This window comes from Diplodia corticola, assembly GCF_001883845.1.
Source record: "Diplodia corticola strain CBS 112549 chromosome Unknown scaffold110, whole genome shotgun sequence".
Taxonomy (NCBI): domain Eukaryota; kingdom Fungi; phylum Ascomycota; class Dothideomycetes; order Botryosphaeriales; family Botryosphaeriaceae; genus Diplodia; species Diplodia corticola.
In genome coordinates, this window is record NW_017971589.1 from 23890 (window position 1) to 43026 (window position 19137).

The following is a 19137-nucleotide window of genomic DNA, read 5'->3' on the forward strand; positions in this document are numbered from 1 at the left end:
CAAGCTTGGTCTGTCAGAAGTATACCAGCGCACGTCTTCATCAGTGTTCTCCGATAGTGCCATTATCAGATATCTATCTCTCCACCAGCGCGATATCGCGAGTATCCAAGATGCTTCATTCGAGCGCCACGCGACTCCATTCCTACGCGACTCCATCGCGTCGCAAATCCCACCATCGCGCTTTAGGTTTACGGAGAACGCCCGATGTGGGGAGAAACAGGAGGCCGGGGACATGTGCGTCCTTTCACATGCACACACGATCATCAGAAAAACGGCCCCCTCGACCATCGCGGTGCTGGACATTCCGAGGAGAAGCGCTGGACGAGTGTTTGCGATTTCTAATTTCGAAGACAGGGAAAAGTGGGGGGGAAACGAGGACGCGGTTGATGTGGAGTTGTTCATACATTCGGACGAAGCCGCGTAACGCGCGAGCTTTGACAGGGCTCGGCTGCATAAATATACCTACATGACATCTCTGTAATTACCGACCCCACTTCCGTATAGCATGCGAGAGAGACCATACCAGATTGTTTGTCAATGACGTAAGGCAGAAACGCTCGGCAATATCAATGTCTTGACGCCTTGTTCGACTCTCCACATGTGAGACGTTGGTGAAGCCATGTTTACGACAAGCGACTCACTCACGACGTAAGTCGCGGTGTAGATAAGCCCATGTAGAGACGCATATCGGCTTTGCCAGACTTCGTAAGCCTCCCTGCAAGAATGGGGCAAAGCAAAAGCAAAAGACAACAAAAAAGGGAATATGAGCCCCTATTTTGGACGTATGCATGGGAAGAAAAAGAAAAGAAAAGGCTGGGCAAGCGGTGAGGTTTGCTATTCGCGGAGACGGCTCCGCTCTCCTTGGCTAATAACGAGCACGGAAGAATGTCGGTGCAGACGTAGTCCAAGCAATCGACGACTCAGATCGGTCGATGTCCAGGACGAATCGGTTAAGCGGACACTTTAGCAGACTGTTGGTGCAGACGTGATGATCGCTTTGTTTCCCTGGCCTGTCCGGTTGGTCGACAAGGCCGATATTCCCCTTTCCTTATTCTCAGCGCCCCCGATGACGTTAATGACAGACGGCCACGTCCAAACTGGTCTAAACCATACACCTTCCAGAGGTACCTCATCCTTCCCGTGCTGTTGGTACAAGTTTCGTAACATCGTACAGCGGATCATCTAATACAGATCCGGTGCCGCAAGAGCAAACTATACATAGGCTCCCAAACAAGCAGCACAATCCGCGCCCTAACCCCACGAAACATGGAAAACGAAACGAATACAAAACAAGAATGTAAAATCTGCGCCAGCGCTCAGAAATCTGTCCCAATCCGTCCCGAAACTCCGAATCACCCCACGCGCACCCGCGCAAATCACCCCACTCACCCGTTCCAATACATCAACGCCGTCCAATACCCCAGCCTCATGCCTTCGTTGCCTTCGATTTCTCTTCCTTCTCTTGTCCCTCCTCCGCACGGCCGCGCCTGTCATCTCCAAACAGCACCCCCTTGAGCCTCTTCAACGGCACCGGCTTCATCAAAAACTCATCCATCCCACTGCTGAATGCCTCCCTCTGGCTCTCCGCCGCGCCAAGGCCCGTGAGCGCCAAAATCCTGCAGCCTCTCCGTTTCCTTCCCCTACCCCGCTCCTTCGCACCGTCTGCGCCACCACAACCGTTTCCGTCTGGCTCCGCTCTCCCTCCCGTTCCGCGCTTTTCCCTTTCCCACGCCCTGATCGCCCTCGTCGCCTCGAATCCCGTCATCACCGGCATGCTGACGTCCATGAGCACGACGTCAAACGGTGGGTGGGTGGCGGCCTTGAAGGCTTCGACGGCTTCTTGCCCGTTCGACGCAGTCGCGAACGTACATCCAAGGCGGCGCGCGTACGTCGTGAGAATCCTGAGGTTGATCTCGTTATCTTCTACCAGCAGGAGGTGAAGCGGCCGGTCGGTGCGGTCCTCTTCTGTCACTGGTGTCGGTATGGGAGAAGAAGTAGGCTGTGAGGGCGGTGAGGCAGGCGTGGGGGAGGACGGGGCTGGCGTGGACGGTTGGGTGCTTGTGGCGGTGACAGGGGCGCCGATTGCGAGGGCGCCGGCACCGGAGTCGCGGTATGAAAGACGGCTCTGAGCGCCAATCCATGATGATTTTCGTTGAGGTTGGCCGGGAGGTAGCGGGTCGTGACTGTAGCGGGAGAGCGCGGCGTTGAGTGAATGCTTCATCTTTTTGGGGCCAAAGGGTTGCTGAAGGAAGGTTGCGTTATAGAGGCCTGCAACAAGGAGTTGCTCTTGTGTGGGCTGGCGTGTGCAGACGACGACGATGGCGGCGGTAATGTCCTTCAGAGAGCTGTTCTCGTGAGCAGCTTCGAGCTCCGAAACATGGAGCATGCAAAAGTCTGCTGCCGTCTCAGTGCCGTCGGGACCGTCCTGGGAGACAACTTTCATTCCCCACCAAGATTGAGCGGTGTGAATAGCGTTCGAAAGAAGCTTCTCTCCTTCTGCGTCTCGGTGGGGTGAGCGATCGCCTCTCAGCGGAAGAATAGTCTTGCCCTGCAACGTCTGCGTTGCCTCCTCGGCTGAGTCTGGTGTGCAATCAGATTTCGGCGGGGAACCATCCGCGTCGTTTGGGACAGGTATCATGACCTGCACATGGGTTCCAACGCCGACCTCGCTGTGTATGTGAACAGTCCCATCGAGATGTGTCACCAAATGATGGACGATGGACAGACCCAGTCCCGTTCCGCTGACCAGCGAATCTTCCTGCGCATATGGGGTAAACAAGCGGTACTTCAAATAATCCTCGCCAATGCCACGACCCGTGTCCTTGACGGAGAGACAAATGTAACGCTTCTCGGGGCCATCCTCGGTTGACGAAGGCCTTCGTCCACTCTCTGCGCCAACGCACTTCAGGCTAACCTCGACGGATCCACGTTGGGTGTACTTGAGTGCATTTCCCACGAGATTTAGAACGATCCTCCTCCACGCGCCAGGTTCGGTGTGCAGTCGCCAGTCATTACACTTCTCAATGGACATGGTCAAAAGAACAGGTTTGGACTTGGGTCGGCGCATTCTGTCCACTTTAGAGCTTGGTGATTCGTCGTCGTCCAGTGGAGTGTTTTCGTGGTCAAACTGGCCTGTGGTCTGGGCTGTGTGGCCCAAGTACGCTCCTTCGACAACTTCCTGAACCAGGAGGCTCAAGTCTGCTGTTTTGCACAGATTCAAATAATCTTTCCTGTTCCTGCTTCCTCCCCTGCTCCCTCCGAGGCCATCGGATGAAGATCGACGACCCTTTCTGTACAAGTGGTTGATCTTGGCAAAGTCGAGAAGATGATCCATCGTTTCCAGAAGGGTCACTCCACACACCTCGACCATATCGGCCAAGGCCATCCGCTCAGGATCGAGATTGGTCTGTTTGAGTAACTCGGTGCTCGCAAGAATCCCATGGAGTGGCGAGCGGAGTTCATGCGAAATCGACGAAATAAAATTGGACTTGGCATGACTGACCGACATGGCCTCTATGCGGGACACCTCATTCATGATCGAGTTACCAAAGGCTGAGATGTACACCAGGTCTTCGGACGCGAAAATGCGGTTAGCCTTTGTGGACCAGCCAATGGCGGCCGCATACCACCCCTCTTTCTGGTAATCCCAAAGCGGCATGAAAAGGATCGAGCGGGCGGAATCGAAAATCTTGAAAAGACATTTCGCATCGCTGCCCTCTTGCTCATCTAATTCGTCAAGCTCATCCGCGAAAAAGCTGGTGCCTCCCCGGTGGACTTGAAGAAGTCTTTGTAGAAGCGCTTCGGGAATAGACAATGAGCCTGCGGAGATGCTATCGCTGCTAACGGACTGTCCGAGCGTTTCGCACATCTTGATCCTGGGAGAATCTGCTGCAGCAGAGACGGGGGAATGGGCTGTTTCCAAGCTGGTTGAAACGTTGCCCACTTTCGAGTCCAGACGGGTTCCAAAGCCATTCGGAGATGCATCCAGGAAGACGAGGCCCTCGATGTCTGTCGCCTCTTGGATGAGATTTGCTGCGCGCGAAAACGTCGCCGGAATGTCTCTCGACCGCTGCGACGGTGGTGCTCTGTGCGATGATGATGAAGATCTCTGGCTCAACATGTGGGTTGGTCTGGAGGGCGACACTGATGACTCGAAAGGGTTCAGTCTCGGGCTCGGGCTAGGGGTGGTTAATTGCGTCTCCAACGAATCGTGCGAACTGGAGGCTGGCTTTTCACTGGGAAATTTATTGCTGGATTTTACAGGCCCGGACATAGGGCTCGATTCAGGGCTGTCCTGGGGGGTGCTAGCTGACGAGCTTTGGTCGGCGTGAAGGTTGGTTTCCGAAGCCTGCATGCTAGTATTCTCTTCGACGTATACACAGAGTTTGTTTACCAGTCGCTCCAGGCGGTGGTGTTGCTCCTGCATCTTGACAAGTTCAATGTGGTCCATGATGGTTTGGGCGATTTCAGCCAAGATCCGGATGGCCAAGTCATCGGCCCAGTCGTCGCGGATGCGATTGTCGACCACACAGTAAGATCCGATGACTTCGCCAGTCGACGTGCGCAAAGGGACTTCCAAGTAGGCGCGTGCGTAGGGCCAGGAAGCCACGTAGGGACTGTCGACATAGCGCGGGTCGGCGCGGAAGTCACACATGCGGTACTTGGAACGGTCAGCCTGCACGTTAGGGGTGCAGATATCCACGTGGCCAGCAGGTTCGGTGAAGATGTGGATGGTTTCCGGGCTCCAGGCGGCATCTAGGGCGACGACGCCCAGGTAGAGGGGGTCTTGTGAGTTGCGGGCCAGGTCGAAGTAAGACAACGAGCGGGTGGCCTCGGCGATGATGTACTGGTGGCAGCGGTCAGTGAGCGAGACGAAGGCGCGGTCGCACTGCAGGCGCAGCGGGCCCAGCTGGGCGAGGGCCGTGAGGGTGGCATCTCTGGCGGCGGCGGGCGAGCTGGAGACGGGGTCGGTGGCAGGACTGGCAGACGAGTCTTCGGGCACGATGCCGAGAGAGCCGAAGTAGCTGTGGGCGTCAGCAGAGGCTCGTGGGGGAGGGCGGGCGTCGGGCGCACCTGGCCAGCTTCTTGACGCGGGCGCGCTCTGCGTCAAGGCCGGGCGGGTGCCGCGGTGAGGCTGCTTTGGATCTGGAGGACGGCATGGGAAGCGTCGGGACGGAGAGGAAGCAGGCAGAGTCGGGCAGGAGTTGGGCGGATTGGCAGCATGGGCAGGCAGGGCCGGCGCCGGAGTGGAGCCGGCGCAGGAAGCAGGCGGGCGCCTGGCAGCTGGGCGTGGGATGTGCTCGCAGCAAGCTGGTGATCGAGGATTAAGAAGGCATCGCATCGTGGCGGGCAAGCGCCTGGTCGGATCGGACTAGTCTCCGGGCCAATCGGCAGGGCCCCCTGCAGCGGAAGCATCGAGGAACAGTGCATCTTCGATCCCGCCGCCATTCGATTCCGACCGCCCTGACCGACGAAACGCGAACCCCGATGATCTCGCGCTGCACCAAAGCGGAAATTCGTGGCTCGCGTGGCGCCACTTTTGCCACTGCCCGCCCACGCTGCGGAGCTCCCCACAAGCCACAGCCCGATGACGTCGCCGCCCGCCGATTGAACACGACTCTGGGGGAAACCCAAGAGGCGGCCCTTGAGATGATGCTCGCCACGCAGATGACGTCGCTTCCCTTCCCACATAGCGCACATGTCGTGAGCGCCGACTCAACCTCCACCACACCCACTATGCTGTCCTCCCCGCCAATTCCTCCATGTTCGAGCCATTGCGCCCACCATGCCCTCCCCCGAACACTCGACGCTCGACAGTGCTGTGGTCGACGCCCCATCACCGACCGCCGTCCTGCGCACCGACCTCGACGCCCTGCTGCCGCCCACCCTCGATGACATCGTGCTCTCCTCGCTGCACCACCTGCACTTCGTCCTCTCGCCGAGCACCACCATCCTGCGCGTCTCGGCCAACTGCCTCAACCTGCTGGGCTGCGAGCCGAACCTGCTGCTGGGCCAGCGCCTGGCCGCCCTGATCCACAAGGACGACGCCCACGTCTTCTCCTCGGAAATCGACGACGCCCTGCTGCGCCCCACCAACACCTTCGATGCCTCGCTGGCCGCCTTCGCCCCGGGCCGCCCGCCCTTCCGCTTCTACTGCCGCATCCGCAGCGTCGTGCACATTGGAAGCGACTACTCGGCCTTCGAGCTGGTCGGCCACTACCAGGTCAAGATGCCCGCCTCGCTGTCGCCGCTACAACTCATGATGCCGCCGCCCGGCATCATCTCCATCACCGCCCGCCCCGCCTTCACCCGCAAGGGCCGCCTCATGGACGGCATGCTCGAGCTGAAGATGGAGCAAATACACCTGGTCGCCCTCCTGCGCGAGATGCGCCGCGAGGCCGCCGGCGAAGGCCGCCATCACGAAGCCGACGTCCGTCACGCTGGCCGCGGCCGCGGCCGCGACGGCGTTGACGGCGACGACGGCGGCGGCGGCGACGGCGACGACGACGAAGGGACCGTGGTGGCCGTGTCCTCGGCGGCGACGCCGATGCACCACTCCCTACGAAACGCCGAAGAGACGCTGTATTGGCGCCCCGAGCGCCGCACCTCGCCGCCGGGCCGGCCGCTGAAGCGCTCCCGTAGCAGCCCGCCGCGGCTGACCTGGATGACTTCGGCCACCGACCCGGTGCCGGCACCGGCGCCGGCGCCGACGCCGAAAGAGGAACAACATACACAAACACCAGGCCACCGGCACGATCCGGGTGGCTCGCCTCCCGACGGCCAATCCGGCGGGGAAGGGTCGCCGGGCGAGTCGTCAAAGGTCAAGCTGGGGGATGCGGGCATTCCTTTCTTCATCAGGCCTGAGGGGTACGAGAGGAAGATCAGCGATGTCCCAAGACAGCCCAAGCGCAAGTTTGCGGCCAAAGATCATTGTTGCTCTCGGTGCGGGACGGTGGAGAGTCCCGAATGGCGGGCTGGTCCCGACGGACCGAAGACGCTGTGCAATGCTTGTGGCCGTAAGATATTGTATTTGCGTGTAACTAGTTCATATGGCGCTAATTTAGATCGTAGTGAAGTATGCGAAGGAGCAGAAGAGGGCAAAAAATGTCAAAGGAGAGATTGCGGAAGCAGCATAGACTGGTTTATTTGCGATTGCTACTGGGTCTTCGCGGACGGACGGGATCTGGCGTTTTTGTCTTATAGAATGCACCCCAAGAAGGGTCCAAATTCCTACAGGTACTTGGTATCTATGCGTGTAGTAGTTTTTGTTGCGCTTCCTACCCTTTTTGGTAGTCGAGATATGGATTCTGTTCTACTGACCAATCACAGGCGTGAGTTCCTTGGTGGTTGCGGTGCGGCAACCCCAAACACCTGCGGCTCGCGACCCGCCATCTCACCGTCTCGCCCGCCAAACAGCATACCGCTTACGCTCACTCTTACATCATCGCAGCCGCTAGACCCTAGGGGAGTCCCGACATGACTTCACCCACACGCAGCGTGGCACGTTTCGCGACCATGAGCCCAGGCCCGAGCCGTTGTAGAGCGGGCTAACCGGGTGCGGTCAAGTTTTGGCCCGTCCGGCCGCGGTCTGGCCAGATCCCTCGACGGATCGAAGACAAAAACAATCCGATCGACTTCGACTTTACGATCCTTCTTGTAAGATGGCATAGGAAGAGGCTCTCTCCGCACCCCAACCTTGGTTCTGCATGCGGGAGCTTTACGTCGTCACCAGGTTGGTCTATGTGGTCCAGCTCCATGATGACGTCGAACCTGGCCAGCCATCGTAATGGGCTCATGAAGCTTGGTCGGATGAAGAACGTGTTCAAGAGGGCTACGGCTGCGTGCGATCTCATGCCGGCCTAGCGCAAGTATTACTCTGAACATGTTTTAGAGCGTAGCTAGTGGTGCGATGGAAGACAGGACTAGGCATCTAGTGGATGCAAGTTGATGCAAGATTCGCGTCCGGAAAAAAACTAAGAAGCAGAATTTTCGTGCCAATTTTGGCCAACATCATTGCTCGATTGTCATGGTTGTGTTTACGTTCGGGAGATGGGGCCTCGGCCGCAGCTACCGAATTAGCCGCCGGGACTTAGCTTCAGTTAGAGCGAACCGCCGTGCCGGGGTGCCGGAGGGCTGAGGTCATTGTGGCTGAACCTTCTTACGACATGTCCCCTGAGAGTCAGGATTTGTATGGCCATCGAGAAAACTGCGAAATCGATCGCCCAAAGCCATGCCCGCCTCCCCGACCCCCGGCATGGCATTAGTCGCTAGCCCATCACGCGGAAAGGAGCCGTTTGACGGGTGCCGCCGCCCGTGCACATGATCCAGTGGTGCCTGGCGTGGGGGTGGGTGTGATGCCTCAGGCAGCCATGCATCCCCACCCTAACTGAGCTCCACAGCTAGCCCGCATATGGAAATTGTTACTTCTCCAGACTCAGCAATGGCTTCTGACAGCAACGATTTCCTTAGAACATGCGGTAGGCCAGCACCATCCCGTGGCTGACCTAGCTACATCGTCTGAGCCGAATCCCTGTCAGCCCTCCAGGCAGCCATCGACACTAAAGACTCGACACCATCGTCTCTCGCAGCAACTGTATCCAGTATCCATACTCTCCAATCCGTTGAGCATCCAACCCGTTAGCCAATATCCAATCATCCACCCCACACACACCATGGCTCTCCTCCCCGCCTGCCACCTCCTCGCTTACAGCACCCTACTCGGCTCCACCATCTACCAGGCGAGCCCCCCCTCCCCTCCCCTCAAACCAAGACTCCCCACCACCGAGCTGACCCAACCCACCCGCCCACCAGTCCTTCATCATGACCAAACTGTGCTACACCGCGCTCCCCGCCCCCGCCTTCACCACGCTGCAGAGGCAAGTCTTCCCCGTCTACTTCCGCCTGCAGTGCCTCCTCCTCGTCGCCACCGCGCTCACCCACCCCCTCGCCCCACCATCCAACGCGAATGCCCCTCCGCCCGTCGATGCCGCACTGCTGGCCGTCGCCGGCGCGACCGCGTTTGCGAATTGGCTGAAGTACGGCCCCGCGACGGCTGCGGCCATGGTCGCGAGGATTCATCAAGGTGGGTTGTCGTTGTTGTTGCTTTTGAGGTTGGATGGCCAGAGATAGTTTGGCTGACGTTGCGCGCGCAGAGACGAGGGATGGGAGGAAGCGTGATGATGGTGGTTCGGCGGGAGGGGGGATGAGGGAGAGGAAGAGGGCGTTTTCGAGGAACCATGCGATGAGCATTCATTTGAATTTGCTGTCGATGGTGGCGACGGTGGGGTATGGGGTGGCGCTGGCGGGGAGGCTGAGGTTTGATTGAGATGGTGGGGGGGCGGTGAGTGGAAGTGGTGCGGGATCTTGTGTGTGTGTGTGTCACGTGTGTGTATGGTCGAGGCGGTGGTGATTTTTGGAAAGGAATTCGTCAAGCCGGAAAGCGTAACACTTCTCACGGATCGGAACACTTTACTTTGAACTCTAGGTCAAGCAATTTTCCTTTCAATAATACCGCCCGTGCATTCATAAATAGATAAGGTTTTTGTCGTTCCAGTCCTCCGACACAGTCTCTTTTGAATTGGCCACAAGCTTCACGAAACTCTACCTTGGCGGCATCCACATCCGAGAGTTTTTCCATGTGCTTCAAGGCTTCATGATCCCCAAACCTGGTATTCAGACCTCCACCATGTCATTTCCTAGGTATCTACCTATCATGACGACTCCAACGAGTGTGACCATGCCGACGCTGTAGAAGGCAGATGTCCATCTTTTAGGTCTCTTCCATCAAGGCCCGCTACCTTGGACTATCCTTCCCAAAGCCTAGATGTCTTCGGTGAATATTATTGGAAGTGCCAGCGGAATAATGGCCTTTCGAGTGCGTAGCCTAGCGGTTGTCAGCACGTATGGTAGCGCGAGGGGATTTCCTATCATGACGAGCGATGCTCTTTAACAGAATATGATCACATAAACACAACAACGAAGTACCAACTTGGCCGTTATGCAGGCATTTCTAATGCTGTCCTTGTTGAAGGTGCCAGCCAGTCGTAGCAATAATAGTAAGTGAAAGCCGCTACACATTTTCTATAAGGGAACTGTCTGACTTCCTCCGCAAGTTCCTTGATGGTTTGATCGAGTTCCTCTGCTTAAGCCTTTTCATTCTGGTCATCATTATATGCCTTCTTCAGCGATCTCGACATGCTGTCAATTAGTTCATTAAATGGATTAGACTCTGATATTTTGGATTACCACTGCTTTATATGCTATTGGTAATCACTTGATCGTGCAAGTGATAAGAAACCCAGTATAAAGATGCTTATTTACGCCCAAATCTAACTTGATGTAGAGAAGGGAGAGAAGGGGTTGGGGGTCATCAAATGGCATCAAAAAAAAAAAAAAAGGTCATATAGATTACGTTAGGATTACTTTTGCCCCGAGAGTATCAAGTGCCCGTGACATCGCTCATACCACACTTTATCGGTTATCCTAGGCATGCTTGGTTTTCTTCTTTCCAAGCCACCAATCGGGCCAATAAAAGTTTGACCTTTGCTCAATGATTGTCTCTGAATCGTGACTTTGACTTCACTCGTGATATCATTTGCGTAACTGAAACGACCTTCTCCACATCTGCTGATAAAAAGGTTAGTCTGGATCGTCGACTCTTGTACATGCACATCAATGATAGTCCCAAGCAGAGACAGGTGATTTTGAAGACATCAGATCTCCTCAGGCGCCGTTCTCAAACCCTTACGGTCTTCTCTGTGGAGCTTGATGCAAAGTTCCCATGTATCGCTGAATTCCTCGCGCCGAAGCCGGACGACATCGTGAAGATACTTCAAACCTCTTTCCGGCTCTTGTTTGCACATAAAAGCAGTGTTGGGACAGGGTTCGAAAACATTAATCGAGCTTGCGCTAGCTGGAGGTTGGGGAAAGATGTTTTACCAAGCTGCTACTGATGGCTTTGGTGTGTCATCAGGTACACTTTGCTTCGAGGCTGAAGATAGTTTCGCACGTGAATACTAGTCAAAAATGCAACGCTTTGCGGTGTATAGGTCACCTCAATAGAGCAAATCAAAGAAAGTTCGGCCTGCATATATGCGTCTCAATGCAGCCACAGTTTAGTACGGCCTAGCTAGAAAGTTGCATAGCGGCTTACACCGGGTCTGCAAGGTCAAACTTTGTAATTTTTCTTTGATTCTTTGTAAAAATGGAACCCTGGTGCATGACATTGTAAAAAAAAAAAAAACTCCCTCGTGCATGACGTTAGAAACCATTTCCCGTAGCTTGAAAGCTTAGTCTTCAAGCTTCGTATATCTGCTTGTTCCATGACATGCAGTGACATGTGTATCCACGACAGCGTCTCGACCTGGTCACTCTGTGCACACTTCGTCGGCCTCCACCTGTGACTAAGCAGAGGCTTGCGACACAGGTCATTTTGAGAATACACCATCCTTCGCAACACTTTTCAAAGGGCGTATGTTGGAGTTCCGTAGGTATCGGAAGCGAATTTTGCGACGTGGATTCATGATTCCAATTACGCAAGAGCATGTGGACGTGGTCTTCACCTACCCACATAGAGTGCAACATCTTTTGCAAACCATGCTGCCAAGGGTGAACTTTTTGTGTCCTGTTGAGTAGTGGCTTCCAGAGAAGTCGGACCAGCTCGTCTAGGAGTAGGAAGCTACGACGGAACGAGAATGTGCGCTTCGTATCGTCTCGGAGAAAGCCATTTTTCTCGGGGTTGTTCGGTTTCGTAGGTTCAATGCCTGAGGCAGGTGTTCGTAGTAGATTCGCGACATCATAGGCGGTGAGATCAGTCATCTGTCCAATCACAGTCGGTATCTGCCAAGTCTTCATCAGCTACAGTCTCATGGAGAGTCTCACTGCGGTTTCTGTCCAAGATAGACAAGTGATCCCTGAGCACAAAGCCTTGCCTCCACACGGAACGGTGTCCACACTAGAGCTCCTATCGCTTCCGGTCCACTCCACTTTACTTCCGGCGGGTGTTCCTGACACCAGGGCAAATCCTTTCCACGCACGGCGCTCCTCCACGGAGCCAGGCAAGCAGTCGGTGTCCTATCTCAACGCGTGGACCTGCACGCTCCATCACCCAAGGGTTTGTAGAGGTGTCCAATACCCCTCCACCGCCATCACGCACGCTCGTGTCAAAGTGGCACGCAGCCCCGCCCTGCGAGCTTATGGGTCCACCGGGTTATTGACCGCAACTGCACTGCCTCCGCAAATTTTGCCGGATGTCCGTCACGATCGAGATAGTCCGAGTGAAGGCCGCCGGATACGCGTAGGTTTGTTGAGGAGAGGGGACAAAATGGATCAAATGCTACGCCAAGCGCGTCTCGAGATGTGGTATCGCTTGCTTCCAGGGTCCGATCGGCGCCGTCGGGTGTGGTGATCATGGGGAAGTGTTGAGGTGTCGCCTACGGTCCGTAGTCCGAGTCGAGTCGTTGGATGGAGAAAACCGACCCCCTCCCCAAAGGACATGGCGGTGTCTGAGAAGCTCCATGATGGTGGGCTACCCCTCACTCCTATTCGATATCTTCGCTGGCCTCCCTCTGGCCTTCAACCGCGCTATCGTTCCTTCACCGTATGCTGCAGGGATACCCCACGCCGATCCCCAGACGACGGGCGCGAATCGGATACTGTGGCCATGGGGAAACACGTAAGAGGTGGTCCGGATAATCGTTTAGCACGTTGGAGACGAGGCTAGCGATCTGTCGAGATGACGGCGTCTAAGAAAGGGGAACAGACGAACAGCAGGGAGCCATGCCGTGATGTCAAAGTACTCGAAGCAAAGCAGAAAACTTTTCACCAAGAGTCGAGTGACGGAAACCAGTCTCCGACAGCCCTCTCTGTCCTGACTCGATTTCTTCAGTGGAGTTGCCTCTGCTGATTCAAGTGCTACCCCTCACGTCAGCTATGTGGAGGCCCACGATGTGCCCGGGCATGAGATCTTGGTTGCACTATGCCCGGGCATACAAAGTCCGGACAGGCAGTTGCTGTTGTGCTGGCAGGCGTGATGCGCATCCACAGGCCAGCCACATGATCATGATCACCGCGCAGCCGCCACAGCACATGCACCCCCAGACACACAGACTCGGAAGTTGTCATAGCTTGCGACTCGTTCTGACTCGGGTTGATGTTGCTTATTGAAACCACATTAGAAGGGATCAACCCATGCGATATCGGCCGATAGTCGCCATCAATGAGAGAAAATGAAAGCGGCCCGGCGGCACAGACGGAGCCGACGGGCGGCAGTACAGTAGTGAGACCGGCGGCCGTAAGTGTAACCTCAAGGGGTAGAGATTGGTAAGAGGTTGGGAAGAATTTTGCCAGCACGGACTATAGGACGGAAAAATTCAGGCGTATCACGAGCTTGTGGGAAGACTTGTGCAGGGATAGCTATTACTTGCAGAGCGGTGTGAGGCATAAGCCTCCCTGATGTGCCCTTGATTTACAGAATCCGAATGTTAATGAAGGCTTGGTACGGATAATGCCCATCGGATCTAGGATCTGTGGAATGGCCTCAGACCCGGACCCTGTGCTCGCAGTGGCACGGCATTCTTCCAGCGGTCAGGGAAAGAAGTGCCGCAGGAAGTGCCGACCTATCAGCGCAGAGACGTGGCGGCCGCCTGTAACAGCGTCGGATGACTTGCTCTCGTGTATGAGGCGGATCGGAGACGGCATGGGCAGTGTGGTGGCTGCTGCATGGCACATTCAGCCGGCCGGGCCGAGCCTTACCCAGGCTGCATCGACCATCGAACGTCAACCTCTCACGGGGAAACAAGGAGAATTGAGGCGGCGGAGGCTAAGCTCGGCATGGCATCTCCACAGGGGTGTGGGCGCGAACAGAGAGACAGGTGACGGACCTGGATGGCGTGCGGGGATGGCTGTGAGACCTTGTCGCGAGTCGAATGATCACCCCGCAGGCCCTGATGAGACGATGATGCTCGGCGGCAGCTGGCACGGATGTCTCGCAGCGCGAGGTGTGCTGAGAGTGAGGAGGGCTCACGTCACGGTGGTGTGACACCGTTGGGACGGCGAAAACGGCAGTCAAGGCGCCCCTCCAGCGGTCTCCAGCGGGCGCACGACGCGGCTGGGCGTGCAGGACAGCTCTCCGCAATCCGGACTGGGCGGTTGGACGAAAACATGTCTGCGATCTCGAAGATTCGGCGTCCAGGCGGCGCCGGCCAGGGTCGAGAGCCGCATCTCGCGCCAAGCGGGAGGCGAACAAAGGAACCACGCTGCCCTTCCCCAGATGACGATCTCCGCCCAGGCCGGGCAGATCCTCAGCGCCGGCGATGAGCCGAGTCTCGAAGCGGCAAAAGTCGCGTTCTAGTGGCGTTCGGCGCGGGCTCGCACCGGCGCTGGCACGGCTGGCACGGCTGGCACGGCTGGTGGGTGGTCGAGCGGGTGCGGCGCGCTGCTGCACGTGTCTGGATGCGCCTGGCGTGAGGGTTGGGCGAGCACGCAGAGCGGGCCGGTGGCTCGGCCGAAACGCATGTGGTAGGTTGGGGAGGTGTGGAGTGGCTCTGCGAAGAGTGGTGGTGGGTGGGCGGAGCCGCAGCGAAAGCCGCCGCTGGGGCGCGGCGAAACGGACAAATGGCCGCCCCATTTCAGCGCGAGGCTCCGTGTCGGAAATCGCTCGGACGCGCGCGACACCTCTAGGCGGACAGGGCGGACGGCGCGCTGTCGACTACTAGAGGGTTCGCTCCGAAGGCCACGGCGACGGGCTGGGATGGCGCGATGGAGCGGAAATGTCAGTCGATACCTTACTCCACAAATGGCGCTGTGCATCGGACGGGGCCTGCGCGAATCTGCCCGACGCCCTGCTGGAGCCCCGGACGTGAGGACGCGTGTGGCTGCGTACCTTGCAGCAGCGAGCCGGGAACGCTGCTTCCGGTTAGCTGCGCCACAGGCCGGCTGCGAGGGCGCTGCGAGAGACGGTGGTGTTGAGGCGCGACCCGGCTTCGCCCGAATGCGGCATGTACGGCGCCGCCAGGGCCGGCAACGCAGCCGGATCTCGGTGATAGGGAAAGTGCCGGTTACATCTGATCAGAAGCACTAGCTCAAGCGGGGGCTCCACTAGTCAGAGCACGAGCAAATGCGGCACTGTGGAGATAACGAACAGCTTGCAACAGCGCAGCCTCGTCCGGATCGAGGTGTGCCCGTCTCTCCCCTGCCGTGCGACGCCAGCATCGCGAGGAAAGGGGCGCGCTTGGTTTTGTACTGCGCCCGCCCGAGACTGCTCGCCGTGTCACCGCGGCCTATTTTTGTCGTCCCCGGTCCAACATCCCGCACCGCGGCGGGAGCCAGCCCGGTTGGGAAGGCGCCCCCCCACAGTCGCAACCTCGCACCACCGCAGCGCGACGGCCGGCCAACGTCGATGCTGCCGGCGATCGTTGCTGCAGCTGCGCCGACTCTGCTTCCCCGAGACAGGGGGCCGATACAACTGCGTGCAGAACGGGCAATGCTGCCGGGCCTCGCCTGCATTGCGCCAGCGCTCGCATGGGCCTGATACGCAGGGACGCAGGGACGCAGATCAAAATTATTTCCAGAACCGCTCTGGCTGCTGCTCAGGCGGGCGTTTGCAATAATGCCCGCCTCTATAGGTAGACGGCCATCGCACACGGCACCCGCTGCCAGCAACGCAGCCGTCTGACGTTTGCCCGCGTGGCCACTGCATGCCACCGCGACTGTGACATCGGACGACGAGAGCGCGACGCCCTGCCTCACTCACCGACTGTTGCCGACTCAGCCCAGCGGTTATATTTGGCCGCCTCAGAGATCCTTCGCCTGCCGTCGAAGTAGGTACCGACCAATATAAACCCCAGACGTGCTGCGCCTCAGCTTCACGGCGTCAGCACTGCTGCTCTCACCGACGAGCGCCCCAGCAATACCCCAGAGCGCCCCAGGTCTGCGCGGTCGCATCCCCAAGCCAAGCCCCCCACACACATTCCAGTCTCCTGAGCCCTCTCCTGCTGTGCGACAGCCTCAGATGTTGGTAGTGAAGTTTCATTGGACCCAAGCCCCCAGCGTCTTCACATGTGCCTGTGATGCGTTGCATGCTGTGCGATTCGTCATCCGGGCGCAGCGTCCCTCACCCAGACTTGTTCCCCAGCTCTTGACCGTCCGCGCAGGCCGCCCAGAAATGCACCGCGACAAGCTTCTGCCGCGATATTGGACTCGGCGCGCGCGAAAATGTTGAGATGGCGGCGGGGCTTGGCTGGCGACATGGCGAAACATCCAAGGGACCGGTCGCAAGCGGGTCGCTCCTAGGCATCAGCGCGCAGCAGCTCTGACTCCAGCGTCGGGCAGGCCGTGGCCGAGGGCTGCGGGCGCATTGCAGCGTCTCGTTGTCGTCGTCGTCGCCGCCAACCCCGGATCTGCGCCACCACTGCCCGTTCGGCGCCTAGCAGAACGTGGAGATGCTTTCATGTCCATCAGGCTGCTGCTCCCTCTGCCGGCCCTTATCTCTGGCTCGCCCGCCACCTGACGCGCTCCTGGCCGCGCCTGGTCGCGCCTGATCGCGCGGCTGCGCCTGGTGACTGATAAGAGGCGATCGAGCGCGAGGCTGGCGGTCAGGCAGAGGCAACGCGCGCAAGCTCAACGGGGACGGCCGGCGCCATTTGTCATCTGTCTTGCGCTGTCATCAGCTGAAAATTTGTCGAGCTGTTACGTCGGCCGTGCCGGTGGGCGAAACGCATCTCCACATTTCCACCCTGCGTGGATTCCGCCGGCGCCGGCGGTTCGGTGCCCGCGCACCGCGATGCCCCGGCGGCGGCTGCCACGTCCAATGCCCCGGGCTGGAGCAGGGAGCAGCGCCCGGTGCCCTCGCCCTCGCCCTCGCCGCTACGCCCAGCGCACCGCCGCTCTGGCTGCTGGCTGGGCGCGGGCGCCGGCGCTTGAGGCGCAAAAAAGCAGCACCGAAATAAAGCCTTGAAGGCCCCAGCCCCAGGCCAGCGAAAGTCCCCACAGCCGCTTGTGCGCGCGGCCCCCTGTCCCGTCTAACCAGCGCTATCAGCCCCAGCGCACCCCTTCGCGCGCCCCAGCCCGCGCAGAAAATTCCTCCCTCCCGGCTCGACTGTTCGGGCTTGGCGCCGCTCCTGCTTTTCCGGCTGATCCTCGTTGACTGCACAGCACCCGGCTCCTCGTTCCCCACGTTTCCTCTGCCTGCGCTGCGTCACCCGCGGCTCACCCGAGCGCGCTCTTATAAGATTTTCGTCCGCCCCTCCCACCCCTTCTCCGGTTTTCGCTCGCCTTACCTTCCCGCATCCCAGCACCATCCACCACAAAAACCACCACGCTCCCGCCTCAGGACCCGCGGTGCTATTTGTCACATGCACCAGTCAACCTCTGCAGTAGATTTCAAAAATCTGCTGAACCCCGAGACGCCCTCCACCCAGCCTGATATCTCCAGTCCGTCGGCCTCCACGTCCGCCACCAACACCTCGATGGCCGCTGCCACAGTCCAACCCGTCGGTCTCATGGGCTCAATGCTTCAGAACGCGCAGCCTCACCAGGAGGACCACCGGCAGGACCTGCCGCGTCCCTACAAGTGCCCGCTCTGCGACAAGGCCTTCCACCGCCTTGAGCACCAGACCCGCCACATCCGCACCCACACGGGCGAGAAGCCCCACGCCTGCCAGTTCCCCGGCTGCACCAAGCGCTTCTCCCGTTCTGACGAGCTCACCCGTCACTCGAGGATACACAACAACCCCAACTCGCGCCGGGGCAACAAGCAGCATGCCGCCGCCGTCGCCGCCGCCCAGGCCGTGGCCAGCGGTGGAATGCTCGACAGCGCTCAGATCTCGCACATGATGCCCCCGCCCTCGAAGCCCATCTCCCGCTCCGCGCCTGGCTCGAACCTTGGCTCGCCCAACGTCTCTCCCCCGCACTCTTACTCCAGCTACTCCAACCTCCCCGGCCTGGCCGCGTACAACAGGTCGAACCCGACCAGCTCCATGGGCATCCTGGCCACGGCTGCCTCTCAGGTCGAGCAGCAGCAGCAGCAGCACGCTCCTTCCTTCCCTTCGAGACCGAGCCACTTCGGCTCGCACCAGCACTACAACAACAACGGCCGTCTTCCTGGCGTCACCGGACTGGCCGCCTATGCCTACTCGTCGCAGCCCATGTCTCGCTCGCACTCGCACGAGGAGGACGACCAGTACGCACACCGTATGACGAAGAAGTCTCGCCCTGGATCGCCCTTGTCGACCGCGCCGCCCTCGCCAACTTTCTCACATGACTCGTATTCCCCCACGCCTGACCACACGCCGCTCGCTACCCCTGCGCACTCGCCGCGCCTCCGGCCACACGGCCTGCACGACGTGCAGCTTCCTCACATCCGCCACCTTTCGCTCCAGCACGTCCCCGCCCTCGCCCCCATGGAGCCTTCGGCAAATGGCGAGGTCCCCTACATCCCCAGCCAGACGGGCGGTCTCAGGATAGGCGACATCATCTCGAGACAGGACGGCTCTCAAAGAAAACTGCCCGTTCCGCCCGCGCCCAAGGTGGCTGTCCAGGACCTGCTGAACACCGGCAGTGGCTTCTCCTCAGGCAGCAACTCTGCGACTGGATCGGTCGCCGGCAACGATCTCGGCGATCGCTATTGAGCCACCAACATCAAATGCATGATACTGGGCGTTTCGGTTTGGTACGACCTCTTTCGGCTGCGCTTAGCGACTTTCAGCGTTTCTGGGTTATAGACGGGAAATGGGCACAAAGAGATGCACGTCAACGTGGCATCCTACGGCGAAACTTGGTCACGCTTTACTCTTCACTCATAATAGCCACACCGCGCTATCATTTTCCTTTCTCTGTTGATTGATTGACGTTATTGCTTGTTGCTTTTATAGATCTGGACCGGTGTTTGCGGGTGTCAACGCAAGGCTCAATCATACCCCCTCCGCGGTCATGGTAGACTCGCACGATGTATATTTCCTAGTTGTTATTTTTCGGGCAACGGCAGAGAGGACTGAAGCACGTCTCTCCGGAGCGATGGATCGAACATGCTCGACAGCTTTGATAGATTTAGCCTGTCTGGAGAACGCACTCTACTCCCCTAATTCAAAAAGTCACGGTTCTTATTTCCATCACCAAACGCTCTACCATGACACGCGGCGT

At 58.4% G+C, this 19137-nt stretch overlaps 4 protein-coding genes across 4 annotated transcripts; 3 read left to right on the forward strand and 1 right to left on the reverse strand.

Moving 5' to 3' along the window:
• Positions 1–1426: 1426 nt before the first annotated feature.
• On the reverse strand, positions 1427–5159 carry BKCO1_11000010 (sensor histidine kinase response protein; the record flags this gene model as incomplete). The annotated part of the gene is made up of 2 exons (XM_020270265.1): positions 1427–5024; positions 5074–5159. 2 exons carry the CDS (start codon positions 5157–5159, stop codon positions 1427–1429), a joined length of 3684 nt encoding a protein of 1227 aa, XP_020125076.1.
• Positions 5160–5785: 626 nt separating this feature from the next.
• On the forward strand, positions 5786–7136 carry BKCO1_11000011 (white collar-2; the record flags this gene model as incomplete). Its single annotated transcript, XM_020270266.1, has 2 exons — positions 5786–7016; positions 7072–7136. 2 exons carry the CDS (start codon positions 5786–5788, stop codon positions 7134–7136), a joined length of 1296 nt encoding a protein of 431 aa, XP_020125075.1.
• Positions 7137–8820: 1684 nt separating this feature from the next.
• On the forward strand, positions 8821–9325 carry BKCO1_11000012 (uncharacterized protein; the record flags this gene model as incomplete). The annotated part of the gene is made up of 2 exons (XM_020270267.1): positions 8821–9082; positions 9153–9325. 2 exons carry the CDS (start codon positions 8821–8823, stop codon positions 9323–9325), a joined length of 435 nt encoding a protein of 144 aa, XP_020125078.1.
• Positions 9326–17351: 8026 nt separating this feature from the next.
• Positions 17352–18626, forward strand: BKCO1_11000013 (dna-binding protein crea; the record flags this gene model as incomplete). Its single annotated transcript, XM_020270268.1, has 1 exon — positions 17352–18626. The coding sequence occupies one exon, from the start codon at positions 17352–17354 to the stop codon at positions 18624–18626; it is 1275 nt and encodes a 424-aa protein (XP_020125077.1).
• Between the last annotated feature and the right edge of the window lie 511 nt (positions 18627–19137).